This window comes from Xenopus tropicalis, chromosome 2, assembly GCF_000004195.4.
Source record: "Xenopus tropicalis strain Nigerian chromosome 2, UCB_Xtro_10.0, whole genome shotgun sequence".
Classification (NCBI taxonomy): domain Eukaryota; kingdom Metazoa; phylum Chordata; class Amphibia; order Anura; family Pipidae; genus Xenopus; species Xenopus tropicalis.
In genome coordinates, this window is record NC_030678.2 from 120,530,624 (window position 1) to 120,551,443 (window position 20,820).

Consider the following 20,820-nt stretch of genomic DNA (forward strand, 5'->3'; position numbering starts at 1 on the left):
TGTATGTGGTTGCAATATTCTCTTCTGAATGTAAATACAAAAAGGGTTGGTTCTGGTCTTTCTTTTTCAATTAAGGCAGTAATGTACTAAGTTTGGTTCTTCCTCCTACTGCAGTCAGAAATAGGTTTAGTTCCATCCCAAACAGTATACACAGGTATAGGTTCATTTTTTTTCTTGTAATGTAGCCAGTCATATATTTTTCCCTTCTTCCAAATCCAGAGTTGGTTGGTAAGGTAACAAGCTGGCCTGCATGTATCTTTTTACACCCCCAACTTATCTCGAGGCAGTTTTCATCTCCTAACCTCTATGGTATTCATGTATATGGTTGTAGGTGCCTAAATTGCCTTGAACTATATTAACGTTCTCTGGATTTGACAAAAAAAAATTGTTGGATTTCCAATAACATTATTTTGGAGTTTCATATTCTTTTCAGTATGCCCAGACATTCTTCCTATTTATTGACAATAAGCAGCTGTATTGTATATATCTGCACAGCAGGGCAGTGCTATTAGCCAGGAACCGAACTAATTTTACGGTAAATAGTATTCCTTACCCAAAAATGTAAACATCTTATACAGTAAATAAATGTCCCAGTAAAAAATATTAAAGGGCCAATGTATGACAATAAAGTGACGGAAAATTATTGTCATATATTTAGAAAGAGCCCATAACACTTTTTGATTCAGATGTTAAAGTTCAATGCTCAAAGCAGTCCATTCAATAATGTGAAATTCACCTGCTTCGATTAAAGTGTCAATTTGTTAAACACTTTTCCTTGAGAAAAAAAATAAAGTGCAGAGAATCTTTCAGGAATCCCCAAGCTGAAAACTTAGTAGATCTGACCTAAAGTGACCTTTCAACAATCACTTGAACCAATTACTCTGAATATTATTATTGTACTTGTAGAAAACCTTACTGATGAGATCCAAGAAGTTCAGAAGAGGCTGTCTGACACTTGTGATACACAGGGCTCATTTTGCCTGATGCACCCACCATAACATATGTCTCTGTCAGCACCGTGCAGTCCCTACCTATTGTAAATGAGCACTTATAGCTGCAAAAGTAATATTTTAGGTGCTAGTTTACTAAAAGAGCCCAAAGTGCACAATGTCTTGCATTTACCCACAATGCAACTTGAATTACAACTAGAACTGTGTGTTGAACACTTCATACATACCAAAAATGCCATTCCCAAGCAATAATCGAACAGCTGGCATTTCATCCTAATAGCTCAGCTCTGTCAAACTGATTAGACTTTATTATTATTATTCCTCAGTTGGATGTTTTTAAAGGTACTATTTATAATATGATTATTATCTGCCCTGCACATGGTTTTCAAGTAACTGCCAAGTATGGAAGAAAGGCGTTGCCTTGTTTGATTTACTTATTTCCCTTCATTTTAGTGGTTAGCAATGTTGTGATGCTCTAGCCATACCTAAAAATATTTTTATTGTATTACAAATAAGTTAATATGTCATAGAGGCCAAATAAAAGATACTATTTAAAATTAAATGGATCACTAAGCCAAAATCCAACTTTTTCATGGGAGAAAATTTATCTCTAAGTAAGTTTATTTTTATGGACTGAAACTTATTTACAAATGTGATTGAAATTGAAGGCAGTATTTGTTTATCGTTTTCTGTTCCCTATACTCACTTCTAGTTCTGACTTGCAATGAAGCTCAGTATTCCTCCAGGTCTGTTAATCAACAGGCTTCTGTGTTATATATCTAACTAGCCTGATCTATGTAAAAGTCATTCCTGTCAAAAGCAGCAAATGAAAATGTTAAATTAATGTATAATGGAAGGTTGTGTAGAATTACAGTTTCTCTCTTTATGGGAGTAGGTTTTTGTGCACATCTACATATCAATGTCACCTCCCAACTGGAATCATAAGCCCTGAAAGTTACAGCCAGATCGAAACTATAATCAGACATGACCCTGTTTTGTGTACTTTGGTAAGGGGGAAAAAAAAACAAGTGTGTACAGCACTCTGTTGTTAATCGCCCGAACCGCACCAGCAATGCAGACATAATACCTGGAGGGAGACTGGGGCTCCTCATACTGAGAACATACTGCTAAACACCACATAGATCAGAAATGGTCACTTTTGATCCTTGCACCTGCAATACAATACTACAATTCTCATATGCATCTATCCACATTTAAGTAGGACAAAGCTCTTCCCAGGCAAATGGACAGCTGCCTAATATAGACAATAATTATCAGCTGCCTTCTGGCAGCTGTGTTTAAATACTAATCCCACTGCTAGACTGCAAGCAACCTATGCTCATCAAAGGCCATTAGAAGATGTGGAAGCTGCAGCCACAAGGACACATTTTTAACACTGCTGTTTAACTGGCTAGGACAAACCATTATCAACTCATATCGTACACTGCTTTGTGGAGATTCAGTCTTAGTAAGTTGATTATCTATTTGATGTGTACAGGCTAGGAGCTGTGACAAGTTTAATAAAGTGCATACCAAAGCCAGAATGGTGCATAAGTCCTACCATAGGGATTGCTATCTTGGCCACACACACCACATTCATTTGTCTTCAGCCTCTGTCTTCCTGTCTCCAAACTGGTGCAGGAGAGAAGTAATGTAAAAGCATCAGACTGAACATCATGGAGGGTCTATTATACTGTATAATCATTTTTTCTCCAGACTTAAAATGTAACTTAATGTTTTTTATGTTCAGAAAGAATGCATTTTACCACCCTTTTAAGTATTTTTTTGATTCACTTAAAAAGAAATCCTTAATGAAGGCGAATAGTCTAAAATACGGATTCACTGATCTGAGGCTTTGCATGTTCAGACCCTCTTCTTCTCTTGTGAAACTTTGATCTGAAAGACAACACTGTAATATGATCCAGCACCACTATTACTTTTGGATAATACAGTGTGAGGTAAATCTGCTTTACTTAAAATAAAAACAAGCAAAAAAAGAATATTTTTTAGATGCCATGACCCCAAACATCTGTACTCTTGTTCACTTTGCTTAAAATAATATTGCTACGTGAGAGGCAGAATAAATTGCTGGGATACTTGCAATAATTCCAGACTATAGTGACACGGCTGTCCAAGCATGTGTGCTCCAAACAAAAGCTAACCACCTGAGACCAAGGGCTACAGGATGTGAGCTACTTATAGGAATACTCAACCAGACCACAAGAATCGCAGGAAAACTTTGCATTCTTTTTGTTTGATTTTTTTGTGAAAATGTCTTTGAAGTGAGCCGTTTAACAAATATTGATACCTAAAACAAAAATCTTTGAAGGCAGGTTAACCTCTATATCAAAGCTCTGCCACATGTAAGTGAATTGTTTCCTTTTCCTAGATTTTCTGTCGTTACTTTCTTAGGTGAATTGAAACAATAACATAATTAGCAAATTCTATTTATAATTTGAATGAACATAGTTATGATATAAAGGTGTGATTATAACTACAGGCAACACATATGTTTTCAGAAATGCTAGATTCAAGAATATATTAAAATATAAACTTTTCATATTTGATCATTTATATCCCCAGTATAAAACAGTCTGTAAGATCTTTTATTAATGTACACATAACCATTGCAACTGTATCATAAGTGCATAGATTGAAAGGCCTTGGGGGCAGAGTGCTCATTACTTACTGCACTGTTTTGTCTTTGTAACGATTATTATGTACCGTTATGTAAAGAACTGCAGAATATGTTGGTGCTTTATAAATAAATACAGTGTATAACAATGCTGTAACAAGCAACATAATTTTATCTCTAGCAATCCAGAGAAAAGTGTAACGTCTAGTTTACAGTAAAGCTAGATTCAAGAAAGGTGTTGCAACATAGTGGAGTTAATGAGATAGTAGGCACATGTTTACTCTAGGACTAGTAACCTATAGCAGAGGCTTCTGTTCAAATGAAAGACCAGTAAATATTAACTATGGGTTTCTAGACAGAGCAAACTTTGTACTATTACTACATTACCCTAAATGTGTCACTATTGAACACAAATTTCTAGTCCTATGCAGTTTGGATAAGTAAAGGATATACAGATGCACGTTAGTGTTGTGTGTGCATACTTCATGTTTTTACTTTAAAGAAAATTAAACGCGGTATGGTAGATTCAATGGCATATAGAAACAAATGCAGCATGGTCTGAATGGCATCACACAAAGGCAGGCTACACTGAATAGGGAAGGTAAACAGATGAACATGTGTAATGTTTCTGCACATTATTTACTTCAGACTTTATGTCAAGCTGATGCTGGCCTAAGTGCTCCACAAATTTCTTAACATGATATAATTTAATGTGATCTGACTTGCTAATATGTGGTCAAATAATCGGTCTATGACATGGAACAGCACATTATGATATTTAGACATTACATTCTATGTTTGAATGGAACTCAATGGGTTACAATTTTGAGCAACACAGGTTAAAAAATATCAAGGCATAAAAAAGTTTTATTAAATGAGATGGCCCTACTGAAGAACAGCACAGAGATTTAAGGGGCAATACCAATCTCTCTCTAAAAGTATATAAGCATGAACAAATACAAGTAAGGTGCAAAAGTAAATTTTGGTTGCAATCGACATGTTGCATTGTGGTGGCAAAGGGGATACAGTTGTGGCCAATGTGTCAAAACTGATGCAGTTGAAGTTCAACATGAATTGCAACTGCTCTTGTGGTTGTAAAGGACTTCTATAGTGTGTCAAAACATACAGTACATGGAAAGGAGGGGGGGTGACAGAGTTTAAATTTCAGTACTAACAGAAACTTGAGTAGAGACTTATGGGGTAATATCACCTATAATACTAGTAACCTATGCTTGACTTGTAATAACCTATACAATCTTATAATTAGTACTATTTACTGATCTGTTGTACAAATATTCAACTCATGCATAATCTGCCCTCAACCCAGACTGCTCTGCTGCCATGATTTGTATACCCGTGCCCCAACCTCCCAACTCTGACATCATCCGGTGTGGCAGGTTTATTAGTCTTTATGGCATGAACTGCAGATCCTTCACCAGAGAATTTAAAACCAAAGGGACAAGGCCAGGAGACGACATCCCCAGAGGGGAGTGTCCCAGGAATAATTGGGACTGCAACCCATCTGCAACTTGCCATAAGAATAATTTGTGGACCCAAACCCACAAGGACAAGGTTTCAGGCCTGCTGGCACACACTAGTCTATTGTTTTTCAGCAAACATATGATTGGTTTCACAGAGTATTGCGGATGTTTCTGACCCCCACATAGCCACTTGGGGGGTACCCTATGTTTATCCTTCCTACTCATAAAAAAATGCTATTTGTTTTTACAAATATAATACTGCCTGTTTAATACTATTTTATTAAAAATGTCAGTAAATATTTGAAACCCAAAAAACCCTCAAACATTACTAAAAAGCTTATTTGACATTTCTGCTGCTATAAGATAAAACACAGCAATAGCAGAATCGCAGAGGGAGAGGGATCAATAATAACTGACTCAGTATTAATGACTAACTGTATAATGAAAAAGGAGTCTTTAAACCCTTTCTGTGAAAAACTTGGAAAAAAAACCTATTTTTTTAAAATGAATGAAAGTATTAGAGCAGGGGCACATTACACATATAACAACACAGATAGCAGTATTTAAAGCTACTAGCAAAGAAACCTGAAATCTGTTAACCTTTATGTTCATCTGCTGAACCATCAAGCAGGAGATTTGCCAGAATATTAATGTACTCCAGAGATCTCATAAAATGATTAAAATAAGAAATATGTTCAATCCTAACTTTCTTTTCATGATGTTTTTCTTATGTAGCCTCATTACAATGACCTTCCTGCCTAGTGTGTGTTACCATAAAAAGTAACCAAGCCCAGAAAAATTAAAGGAACTGCTTAGCATCTAAGTGTTTTATCCAAGGAAGACTACTGTGCCAAGCAAAACAATTTGAGAATCAAGAATTTGGTTTCAAAGTTTCTTCAGGCACAGATGACTTTTTTTTTTTTTTAAACAAACCCTCCCTACGTTATTTTTTTAACTTAAAATTTAACTTCACTAAAATGTACTTGTAAAATTCAGACAATTAAAACATCTATAGAAAAAAAAAATCAGTGTCTCAGCACCACAAGCCCTCATTTAGTTGCAGCAAAGTGCAGTTATTGTGACAATATGCAATGGTTTGTTTTTTTGCCAAACTTTTCTTTCCCAAAATTCCAATATATATTTATGTGGGCAGAAAAAAATTTCTTCTGCCAATAGATGCAAGCTATGCATCAATATTTTGCTTCCTGCTTTAAGTACAGGTATGGAACCTATTATGCAGAATGCTTGGGACGTCTTTCTTGAATTTTTTAAATTTTACAATTGAGTCTCTTTTGCACTTTGCACCCTTCCTTCAAAGCTTGCTGAAATTACTACAAGTTTTTACACTCTGTTTTGGAGCATGTTGACCCACCACTAGCCATTAATGTTTCTCTGAGCTCCATTAATATATCCCTGACTGCATTTCATTTTGCAGTGCCCCCAACTTGTGCACCATTCAGACATGCAAATTAAGGAGCATTGGATAATGCTGGCTGCAACTGGCCTACACCTTGAGGTGCAGAACGCAGTTAGACATAAGCCATGTCCTATGGCCCCAATAGTGTTGTCCTTTGTGCCTAACTCACATTATTTGCCACTACAGCCTCAATCATGCTAGGCCAAGATGCAACAAGGCTGACATAAAGTACTAACTATAGCGTGGTGCACATCTTTTTTTGTATGGCACATTTATAAATTTAAATTTCCATCTGTTTTTGCACTTTGTACTCCAGGACAGCATGATAAATGGGACAACTCTGTCTGTGAGGTTTTTCATTTATATTAGCCAAATTATGTAAAATGCATGTTTTAATTACTCCTCCCCATTCCCCACAGTTTGCGTAAGCATATTTTTTTAGATGCTTAGCTGAGCCAGGTATACTGCTTAGCCCTATGCATGGTCCACATAAGCAGCTGCTTACTGCATTACGTATGTGTCGAGTGGGTTAAACAAAAGACAGTCATATTGGTATAAAGGAAAAGAATGAATGCAAACTACTCAAGAAGCAAAGTCCATAACATTTTGTTTGCACTTAATACAAACAATCAATGATTTGGACATGACAGCTGATAATAAACTATGTTACAAAGTATACTGCAATGCAAGAGAGGCAAATGTAATTCTGCCTATGCATAAATCACTGGTGAGGCAAAATCTTGACTGTTGGCTGCAATAGTTCAGAAAACTGATCAAAATGAAAAATGGATAAGATACCCAAAGATGACCATATATGAAAAGACCTGCTTGTTTGGGAGGCCACCAAATGACTGGATTTTATGTAATTTATCCACCTAGGTGATGGGCCAAAATAGGATGAACTGATTGTTTTGCCCCTAGAACAGCAATAAGTCAACCTCTGACAAGATGCTCATAGGGAAAGACATTGTTTTGGCCCCATAAATTAGTGACTTGACAAGGTGTAGCTGATTCAGCAGGCAATATCACCCTGTAAGGCAGGGGTGAGCAAACTACGGCCCGCGGGCCACATCCGGCCCGTTGGCCTTTTTAATCCGGCCCGCCGACTCCGGGTCCCTTTAAATAACTTCTGGGCCCTGATTGGTTGCGCTTCGTGCGTGCTGTATACGCAGGGGGCGCAACCATAAAAAAGGATGCAACGGGGAGCTGGGAAACAAACGCAGCCGAACGATGGAGGGAGCCGCAGGTCGGGGAGATAGAGGATGCTGGGGGGTGGGGGGGAGCTGGTGGGAGGACGTTGGCCCGGCCTGGCCCGCCTGTGAGTCAATGTGGCCCCCGAGCCAAAAACTTTGCCCACCCCTGCTGTAAGGCCAGTTTTACAGTAAAAGCTTTAACAAATTCTGATTATTCTTCTTGTACCTTAGATGGAATATGATCTATACGAAGATTTTTTTTTATTGTAAAGGATTTTTAGGTTTTAAAATATAGTACCAAAACCAGAGGTAATGATTGATTCATTGGTCTGAAAAAAATGGTCTGGAAGCCTATTTAACAAAAAGGGACATACAAAGTAAATATTTAAAGAAATCAGAACAAATTGCAATGCAATGCAACTTTTTGCAGTCATTAAGAATTGTTCACCTATATATGCCTTTCTTCAACTACTATGATATAATTTTATATTAGCAGAATAGATAACATCATGTAAATTCCAAACAATATTAAAGCAGGGGATGATACAGAGTTGATGTGCATATGCAAAGATGAACCTGGAAAGCACCTGTGTACTAAGAGGACAGTGTGATATATTTAGGATCACATTTATGATTGCCTGAACTTCCTGCTCAGGCAATCATAAAGAAAAACCTGCGTGAGTTTACTGATCACGAGGGGTTTCAAGCTGAAAAAAGTTCAGCAATCTTTGTAAGTTTGCCCAAACTTCTGCATTTAAGAACTTTCCTACTAAACTGTGCTTAGTGATGTCAGACTTACTGAAACTTATGTATTATAATAAATAAAGTGTCCCCCTGTTGAAAAACATGAGGATATGAGACGTCACCTCGGAGTTCCATGACCTCAGTGACCTATAATATCCTTATATTTTCCAAAATCAATATATAATACAAAAGAGCTGTGAATACCCTGTAAAAAATATCCCTATAAATGGTGCTTAGCAATTAGTGATGTCATCAGTTATAATCTGTACTCAGTGATGTAATTTCTGTCATGGCTCACTGAAACTTGTTTAAAAAATAAATATATTACCCCCAGTTAATAATATGATATTATAAGTCACTTCAGAGTGCCATGAACTGTATAAAAGCACTCAGCCTTCAGCCTCATGTTTTTATGTGATCATAGAACTCCTTGTTGGCTTATATATATAACGCAACATCAGCATGTATGTTGCCAGGGGTCAAACGAATAACCTGATGTAGCTTTTCTTGATATCGTGGCTCAGATATCTTCCAATTATGTAGTTATTACTCAAGTTATACTTTACAGATTTTTGACCGTGCTCCTGGATTCTTGTACCTTGTATACTGTAGTTTGGTTCTGCCTTTTTGATCCTAAACCCAGGCCCTTTCCCCAACTCTGCTTGCTTGCTGCCTTTCCTACACAGGTGTCAAACAAATGGGCCAATAGTTATGAAGCGGCGAACCAGAAACTGTTTTTGATTAAGGACACCACATTAACAATGTGCCAGTTTTTCTGAACCATGCCAATCTTTTCATATCACCTCATCAGATCAAGTGGCCATGGACCTATGTCACTGGATAAGTGACCACCTACTAAAAGCTGTCAAGGGAATTCGTTTTTAGCTCATAACCTGTAAAGATATAAAGAAGTATCATAAAAATTGTCCCACATGCAAAACTGTAATGATCAGAGGATGTCTGCTTGTTCAGATCTACAATGTAAGGTTTTTAAATAGATGACTAATACAAGGCCAGAAATTACACACTTAAAATTTGTTTGAACAAACCAAACTATGAAAAAGTATTCTTGAAAACCTTCAATTAACAAGTAGCATTATGACATAAAATATTAATATTCATTGGCAAGTAGCAGACACTGATAAAAGGCAAGGCACCACACAAGCTTCATCTCTTGCTAATTAAACAAATCAATTATGAGGCTACTATTGCAACTGTGTAACTGCTGTTCAATAGTAGCAATAACAACCCCACAGGGAGGTCTTTTTACTACATTAAAATGCTGTCCTCTTCAACTCCATTTGATATTATTAGAAACAGTTATTTGCCTCTTGCTGTCATATTAGTAGCAAAGGCAAATTATGGAAATATGCAGACCAGAATGGTCCCAGTATGAGATCAAGTTTGTTTTTCAGCCTCCAAGGGAACAATTGCTGAAATTCCAAAGTTCCCCAAAGTTCGTTAATAGAACTGATAAATCTATCAGCATAGCTTCCATTAAAACTAGGTAAGGGTCATATATTTGCATATATTCCTGCTAAGATGATACCATTCAGCAACATAAATTATCATATTCATTGCATCATCCCATATTACACTGATTGAGTTTGAAATTGTTTTCGATGCTAGCATTAATATCTGTTAAATTTTAAATGCTTACATTGACATCTCACTGAGCAGATACAGATGGGTCAAATTAAAGATAATATTAATGCTACACTTTAGTCAAACATCCTAATGTATGTGATTACAATTGCAAAAGACTGAGAAAGCATGGAGTATACCATTTTTATAAGCAATAATAATAATCTTGTCTGAGTGGAGTTGTCAAGAGGATTTAAGCGACACATACCAAATATTTTTTTCTGATATTTTTATTATTTAGAACACAGCGGCAGAAAATGCAGATGTTGATATTATCTGGTAATTTCTATTTAATGCAAACTGCTATTCCTGACCATGAAGAACTACAAATAATGAATCAAAGGCAGTATCCATCTGCAATATGGTTAAATTTATGGATTGTATGAAAACTTTTGTTGTTGTGCACCTGGCTAAGATGCAGCATAGCATTAATTCTATCTTTCTTAAAGAGAATAGTATCTCAGAAATAACTTAAGGAACCAGAACCCTTGACCTGCTATTTGTCCCGTTTACCCATTACAGTAACAACTACATGTGGCTAAGTCTTTACTTTTACATACCTCTTAATTAGAGCAAACCTGCACGCTGCCATAAATAAGGGTACTATATGCAACTAGATATAAAGCACTTGTTCAAGTGGGCCAATTGTTCAATACCTGACAAAGGATCATGGGCCGCTCAGATATCCTAAACGACTGCCTGTGTGTGTCCAGGTTAGATTTGTCTTCCTTCTTACAGAGAGATTATTGCATAAAGCCCAGAACAACAAGTCTATAGCACTTGGAAATATGTTAATAATATCAATAATAATAATGTATAAGAAAGCACCACATCTTTTGATAAGGTTAAGGATGGATGTAATGGTTCATGTATTTCACAGAAAGTTATGGAAGGGAGGTAACAATTGAGCTAACTGGCCTTCAGGAGCCATTGGTAAGTCAACACACGTTTGAACAAGAGTTTTCTATGTGTCATGCATCTGCATTGCCTCGATGTAGAAATAGGTGTGATCCATGCAATGCTAAATGAGGGAAAAAAGTTTACTTGTTCCACAGGGTAAGGTATCCCCAATGATACTAATGCACTATTACTCCTTCATCCTTTTATAAGTGTGGTAACTTACTATACTTTATTATTAGTATGTTTAAGTTTTACATGGTTATAAAGTCTGCAACATTTTGAATAAACTACTGCAAAATAAGCAGGCCTATATGAAAAGATAATAAACATCAGATCAAAGGCATACAACAAAGGATTAATTGCATTTGAAATCAATATTTTACTTACCACTGTGCCCATGAACTGTATGCTTAGATTTCCCGCAGCATCTCGAGAAAGACACTAAAAAAGTAATGAATGCCTGCGTAAGCTATAGTTCAAAGGCTATGGACACAATAACACTGCAGCAACCAATTATCATTTGTGGCTCTCTCCAATTGTTTATCACTATAAGTGACTTTGATTGTGTTGATTTTTTAAAGCTAAACAAATTAGGTTAAAGGAACTCATTCCACAGCAAAAAAAAATAAAAAAAAAACATTTTTAAATGGGTTGTACAACCTGACCCCTGAAACCAATAAGCAAGACACCTGTTGCAAAGGTTTACTTTGTGACTGGGAGTGTACCATAAATTAATATGTGCAGTTTAAACCATTTTAACTATTTCAAATATACTTGTGTTTTTCATTCACACTTACAAAACCCAATGCTAACTCAATCTTACCTGCTCTGAGATGGCGGTAGTTGGCCACATTGTAAGGTGGACAAGAGCTAGTGGTGTTTTATATCTATATATAAATATAGATAGATATATGACGGTCCCGTGGGGATCGAAACACGTAGATATTATGTCAGAATAAAGGACGTTGTTTATAGAGATATTTATGCTGTGAGTGCTTTCTAAGGATTGGATGTGTTTTGAGGGTCAGCACCCAGCCGTTGTCTTTTGATTGGCGAGTGCCGATGGTGGAACATTATATATATATATATATATATATATATATATATATATATATATATATATATATATATATATATATATTAAGGCCAGTGAGAACTTTGCAAGGCACCTTCTTTCAATACCTTCAGTGTATTGGTTACCTGAATGCCTTCCCTGACATGATCTGTTGAGCCAGAAACTGACAGCAGATGAGACTAATACACTCAAGGAATTCAAAGATGCTTTGATTGTCCCATTAATGGTTTACTAACATTTCCCCCACAGTACTTGTGTACAGGGCACTGTCAGCCAGAGCAAAATGCAGTATAGGAAGGAGCAGTAGCTGGGAGTCTGCTGGAAAAAACTAGATAAGAGAGAGGTTGAGGGTAGGTTCCAAGCATGCCCATATCAATCCCTTTTGGACTCCTGCAATTTTTACGTTATATTAGTTTGGATGCCAGGATTGGAAGCAGTAAATCTATTTATTGTGCATATAACAAGGTGGCCAAAGGCCCTCTATTCTTATCTGCCGAACTTCTCATACATATACATCAGCTGGATTATATCTTTTAATAATACAATGCAGCAATATTTGTTTAACAGTTTTCTTTTTCGTCTTGCTTCCCTTTTCTATTTTTTAATATATGCAGGCCTCACACTTTTGCTGTATAGTTAAGATAGTTAAATAAAGTGCTAAAATATTAAACCCAAGAAGCACAACAAACTGAAAATATCCCAAAGACAAAACTACTGACAGATTTAGATACTAAAAACATAAAACTATATGACTCCAATAAACTAAAAATTATTCTCTCCGTAAATGGACTTTAATTTAAGCAATTGGTGTTGCAATAGAGATTGTCATAATGTATATTACACAAGTGACTATGTGGGTAAATTGTACTCTAATAAAGACATAGCTTGTTCCAGCAATTACATTTCTCATTCTATATGCATTTGCTTTTATTGTAATGACATGTGTTTTTAACAAGGGAAAAGCCAGCTACATTAGGCACATTGCTAATTGTTTTATGTAAGGCGCAACACTTATATTACTGTAATAATGCATAACAGAGATTTACATTCTGCTAATACCATCATGGAAAAAAATGAATGATTCTCCTAATAAACTGATTACATCAAATGACTGCAGTATCATGTGAAATACACAGGAAGCTGTGCCAAGATCTGACATTTTTCTATGTCGTTGATAAATGGGATGGAAAAAAAGGTATACAAAATTTTGTACAAATCCCAACATTTGCTTTAATAAAAGGAAACTGGAACATGCACTTTTCCCACAGCTTCTAATAAACAGAAACAGGCCCTTTGGAAAGTGCAAAGATGAACAAAGCACTGAGTTCCGACACTGAACAGACAGAGAGCCAAAACAAACAAGGGCCGCAGGCTTGATAAGCTGTCAGTATGTGGCAGCATGAAAAAAGAAAATAACAGACCTTTTATCATTATATTAACACTCCACCCTAATTACCCCTCTTTGGACTATTGTGTTTAATTAGGTCCAACAGAAAAATAGCTATTAATGCTATTTCAGAACAGCACTTGATTTGTATTGCTAACTATTTAGCTTCCCAATTCTAGCAGATAAATAAAAAGAATAAAACTTTTAAATAAACAAGTAGAGAGATTACAATGTAAAAGAAGTTATGTAAAAAGGAATATGTACCCTTACGCTTCAGCTAATGGAAAGTCAGGAACTTAAGTCAAGTGACTAGAAGAGCAGACTGGGGTCACTGCCCACACTCTAAAGAAAAGCTGTATGGTTTGATAAGAAGAGGGTCTGCTATTAAACAAAACACTAAGAAAACAAGGTGGTCCTCAATTAAATACACTAGATAATTGGAGCATCTTTATATTGTGAGTAAAAAAGCCTTAATCTTTATTCTGTACATAGGGCAGGGCACTTGGCATAGAGATCTTCAACAAACACACAGCGCAGCTGCTTGTAAAATAACCCATACGTACACTGAATTCAGTTGAGTTTTGTATTCAGAGTAGGACAATACCTAAAAAATACATTTCTTAAATTAACAATGACATTTGGGGCCAGCATTTAAAAGAGGGGGATGGAAATGTTTATAAATCTAAAGGGAAAAAATAGCAAAAAAATAACACCAAATTAAAACATGTAAGTATGCAAATAGTATAACTACCATTGTACCCCTATTTTTGTGTGAGGTTGATATATACAGTGCAAACTGCTTTACCAATTTAAATAAAATCTGTGAGTACAAGAACAAAAAAATGTATATTAGGGCATTAGTATTTCTTGATAGGTACAAATTATTTAGCAGCTTCAAATGAGATGTGTTTTTAATTTAATCTAAGACAGTCTATGATAAAACACAACTCAATGCTGCAGTTGGAAAATAAAACAACACAATGCATATTAGAACATAACATTCTGCTAAGGGTTTCTAAATCTTAAAATACTGATACTTTAATAGCTATATCTATATATATATATTTATATATTTATATTTATATCAAAATTGCTCCCCATAAACACATTTTATAACTGAAAAGACAAAGCAGAGATTCAAAATATAAATAATGAGAAGTGATGGTGACAATGGGGTTCCCTTCTACAGAAAAGAAGGAGGATTGAGTGATAGTTAATTCAATACATTCTGAAATGTTATAATGTTTTGGCTTATCCCAGCAAACTAGATCAAGGCAAGATCTATGTCTGTCTTAAAGAGAAGTGCAGTTTTCCACTTCACTACATATATTAATGTAACCTTTGATCAGATTGCAATTAATGTAATTTGTCACTTTCTTTCAGGCAACAAGAGGTCTGAACACAACTACTTCGAACTCAGCTGCCTTGCCACAGGAAATTAGTTCCACCTAGTTGAGTATCAATGACTTATTCAATGAATTTCAGTGCTACTGCTTGTTGCAATCTGCTTAATACAGAGACTTGGAATGGGTACATAGCACATTCTCAAACTGAATACAATATTGTGCTCTAACTAGACATTTTCAGTAAGCAGGAAACAAACTAAGGGTCCCTGAATAGCAGCTGTATGCAGGTGGATATAGGCAGCAATACCATTCAAAAAGGATGGTGGTGGGGGGGACTGTAGTGAGGAAGGCTTATATTTAAATCCTGGCCATCTGAAAACAATATTTTATAGAATGTATTGCTTATAATATGCTTTATATGGACTAAGCCTGGCAGAAGTTATTTTCTGCCCCAACAAAGAATGGATCATAAGCCCACTATAACAAATTTTAGCTGTTCATAGCTTGGCAGGGACATCCAAACTGCTCACTTCATCACTGAATAGGGGAAACAGAATTTTAAATTGTTACTCCATAATGTGACTTATTACAGTGTTTTTGAAAGCAGCTATTTAGGTCTTTTCTGTATAACAATTGGGAAAATAAATCCTTAATTGTTTTGGACTGAGAACTGACTGCAGCTTCCTAATGACCAGAAACAGCTTTAACATGCTTTGTCATTTCTTCTTGATACCAGATTTTTACAGATATTAAGTCCCTTAAACTAAAACACAAATACTATATCTATAATATGGTATTGCAGAAAACTGTTCAAATAGAACAGTGTTTGCTTTAACAATAATGCATAAAGCACAAAAAAGAGAACCCTTTACCTGAATGGTCTTCTGAGCGTCACCAAAGCTGACTGACAATAAGGATGAAGAAAGGTTCCACTCACTGGACACATTCAGTGTTGTCCCATCAATTTCCACCTGTTAAGATATAATACCAGTCTGTTAGATAAAGACAGACATAAAGCTTATCTGAAGTTCATTATTGCACACAAAGCAAAAGTTATTTTAAACAGATGGCTCCTACAAAACCTGCCATGTTCACCACTTCTGCTATAAAAGACAGGGCCCGACTATGCAAGCATCCAGTCATCTCTGGGGAGAGGTGAAAGACCTGTGAACAGCTGCCTCGGAGTACTGCTGCATCAAGTGATTTACAGAATATAAACAACTTTTAAATATTTGTGGACATGCTACATTTAATGCAATTAGACAAGTAATGTGCGTAAACCGAGGTGACACTTTGTAATCCATAGACCAAGTTTTGCATATATGATGATCCCCAAGGAACATAACAGAAATTTTTCTTGGTGTATCTTAATTATATACTGGAAAAAAATGTTAATTGTGTCTCATAGAGTGAAACTTAAATAAATATGAGAAAATATATTGTAGGAAAAGGTCTGACTGACAAGTTGATAATGTGATAAGAGTGACGTATGTATCAGCAGAAAATAATTTTCCCAAAGTATTCCATAAACCAAGTTATTGCAACATTAACAGTACCTGGCTTTACCCTTAAATTAAACATTCCCTTTTCTCTGAAAAATAGTCAGACCTCCATTTCAAATTCACATTAGAAAAGACAACAAAAACAACTGCTTTATTCGTTACTAAATTCAGATTAAGTCTTTATAAAATCCTTTTGACAGTGATATTATTTTCCTTTCATATGTAATTAAGGCAAGCAATTTGAATATGTTGTTATAAAGTTTGAGCAAGGGTCGATGAGGTTATGAAAATGGGATATGTACAAAAACGACTATATTTGTCAGAAAGTACATACAATGAGAGTAAGGAACGTGAAAGACAATCCAGGAAAGCTTCAAACCTTGATTATACATAAAAATAAATGTGCTACAAATACCCAGTACTTCATACTAGTACCTTGCCCCTATTACTAGGTGATGTCCAGAATACACATAAAAAGGTAATAGCACTAAGAGTTTAGGGACAGAAAGGTACAGGTGTTTGGGAGCACCTTTATCAGCTCACGGAGAACATACATATCTGTCTCTGTTTGTTATTATTAAAAGCTCCCTTCCATGTTCCTGAGAAATACCTGACTGAAATCTCTACTCTCTCTGGCAGAAATCATATTTCGCATTCAGGTATATAGGAAGTAGCTGTGTTTCAATCACTGCCTAAAGAGGAAACTGTATTTAAAAAAAACAAAAGACAATGGTACAGAATCAGAGTCTGTGTAATGTGACACGCAAATTAAAACCCTTTTGACACAATGTTTTACTTACTTGAAATAATTATTTTATAGAAAGCGAAGAACAAAATCAAATGAAAACTAAAAAATACCATACAAAATCCTGGTAACAGTTTAAGAATATGACATGTTAAGAATGCAATAGAATATATTACAGAAACAAAGATACAAAACTGCACACTTGCAAGGATGGGGGATTGAGAAAAAATATATACTATATTGTTAATTGGCTATGAAAAATATATATACTATTGAACATGTTACACAATTAATACATATATTTAAGCATATTTATATAACAATGAATGAGAAAGAGTTTCCATAAGTTGTTTTGAACATTTAATTTTCCAATGTACGTAAATGGGGAGGAACAAAGCACACCCAGTAACAGTTTTGGCACCGGAAATTAATTACCTATTTCCTCTGTCATGATAAAAAAAATATATAAATCACCTAAGTTCAGTGAGTACTTTTATTGTTGTTTGCTGAAACATCATATAAGCCATCATACCATATCAGGACATGAGCCAAAATAAATATGCCTTTATTCTTGTATTACATTTCTACTACAGACAAGCATATATTCTGGCAAGTGAAGTCATTCTTAAGCAAGTACTTAGCTGTTTTATATAACAAATTTCTTAAATAGCTTATAACTGTTTCCTCAACCCAACTTTTTTTTCTGACAAGGGGACTCCTCAATTGCCCTTCGCATTCAGCCATCCCTCTGAACCCCATTGTTACATACATTAATAAAACACCAGGAGCCGGAAATGGGTTAAAAAGAGGCCACAGCATTTATTCACATTTTATCAAATAAATAGGACCTTGCCAGCCTCACCCCAAGGCAATATTCAAAGCCAGAATTCCATAAGAGATCGCTACTATGATCTGCTGTTCCTTACTGAAGACTTGAGATCAGCACTATGTCATTATATCCACCACTGAGTATTAGGCTGCCTCTACCTACAGAGAGGATGGCCCCAAACTCTGCTACCAGCAGGAGCTGCATCTCCCACCATGAGAGAAGTTCAGCAGCCCTGCTGCCGGTCCTGAATCTGCAGTGCCTCGATGATAGGAAATCCAAGCAAGCTGTCACCTAGCACAAGCAGTAGTAGCGTCTGTATAATCAACCCACCGTGCAGTCAAAGGAGAGAAGCTCCTTTCTCCCTCTTCTAAAATTTCCTGTGCAGTACTCTGGCAAGGTCCTACCGCTGCTGTGACAGATACAACTTAAAATACATTAACATATATCAACTGTTTTGATCCAGAGGAAGGCAAAAAACCCCAGCCTGAAGCCTGTGCCAATTATGCCTCAAGAGGGAAAAAATTCCTTCCTGACCCCACCTGGCGATCGGAAAATTCCCTGGATCAAGGATTTGACTTTCATTTAACATAAATAATACCATGCAGACTCTCACATTCATACTGTATAGTGTTACCGAAACCACAATATAACAGTGCATATAGGAAAACTTTCACATTCTGTTATTAACAGATAATATGAGAGCATAAAGAAGGAAATATCCTGGCATTTTACAAAATATGCAAAAATAAGGGCAGGGTGGGTGGGATGTTTCTACCTGTTCAGAAGATAGGAAGTAAACTCCTTCTCTTGTGACATCACATCCCTATCCTTCTCCACCCCTAGCCCAGCTTTACCCCCTCCTTAACTTATTGCTTCTCGCCCAATCACAGCTGCATCTGATTTTTCCAATCTTTAAACATAAACCAGTGTAATCTGGCTGCTGGTCATTCGGATCCCTTGTCATGCAGCCCCTGCGTTTATAGCTTCAGGGCTTCCTTGACAAGGGGACTCCTCAATTGCCCTTCGCCTTCAGCCATTCCTCTGAACCCCATTGTTACATACATTAATAAAACACCAGGAGCCGGAAATGGGTTAAAAAGAGGCCACAGCATTTATTCACATTTTATCAAATAAATAGGACCTTGCCAGCCTCACCCCAAGGCAATATTCAAAGCCAGAATTCCATAAGAGATCGCTACTATGATCTGCTGTTCCTTACTGAAGACTTGAGATCAGCACTATGTCATTATATCCACCACTGAGTATTAGGCTGCCTCTACCTACAGAGAGGATGGCCCCAAACTCTGCTACCAGCAGGAGCTGCATCTCCCACCATGAGAGAAGTTCAGCAGCCCTGCTGCCGGTCCTGAATCTGCAGTGCCTCGATGATAGGAAATCCAAGCAAGCTGTCACCTAGCACAAGCAGTAGTAGCGTCTGTATAATCAACCCACCGTGCAGTCAAAGGAGAGAAGCTCCTTTCTCCCTCTTCTAAAATTTCCTGTGCAGTACTCTGGCAAGGTCCTACCGCCACAACGAGCCCAACTGAAAACCTTCAGTTGGGTTCGTCCCCACCATAAATTTATAACTATGTTATAAAACATTTCTTTTTGTATCACACATACTGTACCACAGGATAGAATAAAATTGACCATTAGCTCTATGGTATAAATATATATGACCATGTGCAATTACCAACATGGCCAGCTATGGATGTATATTTTTTGGACACGTTACAGCAAGGCAAAACTTCCCATTAGGATGCCTGGCATATCAGCCCAAATAGTTCTCAGCTAGAAGACTTGATGAGCACAAAAAACAAAACCACTGGAGCATTCTATTGGCCAAGAGACTAAAAATTTGTAGCATTATTTTGCTGCAAATTACAATGTATTCTGCCCATGTGGTAGACTAGGATGCAAACACGGCTTTTTAAAGGTAATCTGATTCCATCCTGGATACCAAACTTTCACTTCTATTAGTAACAATGGAGCACAAGTCAACCAACCACTTACCATGCCCTCCAGCTGTACACGCCTAGCTCAGAGGGTAAGATCAACCAACCACTTACCCAGCTGCTCTCATAGCTGCCTGTCCTCTCTGTGGAGACCTCCCTCCGGCTGTACTTGCCTCGCTCAGAGGGTAAGGTCATCCAACCACTTTGCCATACTGGTCCAGTAGCTGCCCATCCATACTGTGAAGACCCAGCTCAGAGACCCCAGCTCTGAGGGTAAGGCCAACCACCACTCCACAATGCTGCTTCCATAGCAGCCCTTCCACACCTGTGGAGACCCAGCTCAGAGACCCCAGCTCTGAGGATAAGGTCAACCACCACTCCACCATGCTGCTTCCATAGCAGCCCTTCCACACCTGTGGAGACCCAGCTCAGAGACCCCAGCTCTGAGGATAAGGTCAACCACCACTCCACCATGCTGCTTCCATAGCAGCCCTTCCACACATGTGGAGACCCAGCTCAGAGACCCCAGCTCTGAGGGTAAGGCCAACCAACCACTCCACCATGCTGCTTCCGTAGCAGCCCTTCCACACATATGGAGACCCAGCTCAGAGACCCCAGCTCCGAGGGTAAGGCCAAACTGCTCCTGTCACTGCTCCTGTCGCTGCTCCCATACACTCGCTGCTCCTGTACACACTACCGCAGCTCTGAGGGTAAGGCCAACCAACCACTCCACCATGCTGCTTCCGTAGCAGCCCTTCCACACATATGGAGACTCAGCTCAGAGACCCCAGCTCCGAGGGTAAGGCCAAACTGCTCCTGTCACTGCTCCTGTCGCTGCTCCCGTACACTCGCTGCTCCTGTACACACTACCACAGCTCTGAGGGTAAGGCCAACCAACCACTCCACCATGCTGCTTCCGTAGCAGCCCTTCCACGTTGTGGATGCCCAGCTTTGAGGGTAAGGCCAAACTGCTCCGGTCGCTGCTCCCGTACACACTACTGTGCTTTTTGAAACAGC

The 20,820-nt window shown here is 37.4% G+C and overlaps 1 protein-coding gene across 1 annotated transcript in view; it reads right to left on the reverse strand.

Annotated features, from left to right (window-relative positions):
- pcca (propionyl-CoA carboxylase subunit alpha) overlaps positions 1 to 20,820 on the reverse strand; it is a 249,052-nt gene that overhangs the window by 42,191 nt on the left and 186,041 nt on the right. Inside the window, exons 20-21 of the mRNA XM_002937086.5 lie at positions 15,645 to 15,743; positions 11,352 to 11,405 (exon numbers count right to left, since the gene is read on the reverse strand). Coding sequence (XP_002937132.1) covers positions 11,352 to 11,405; positions 15,645 to 15,743 — 153 coding nt within the window. The remainder of the gene's footprint in view (positions 1 to 11,351; positions 11,406 to 15,644; positions 15,744 to 20,820) is intronic.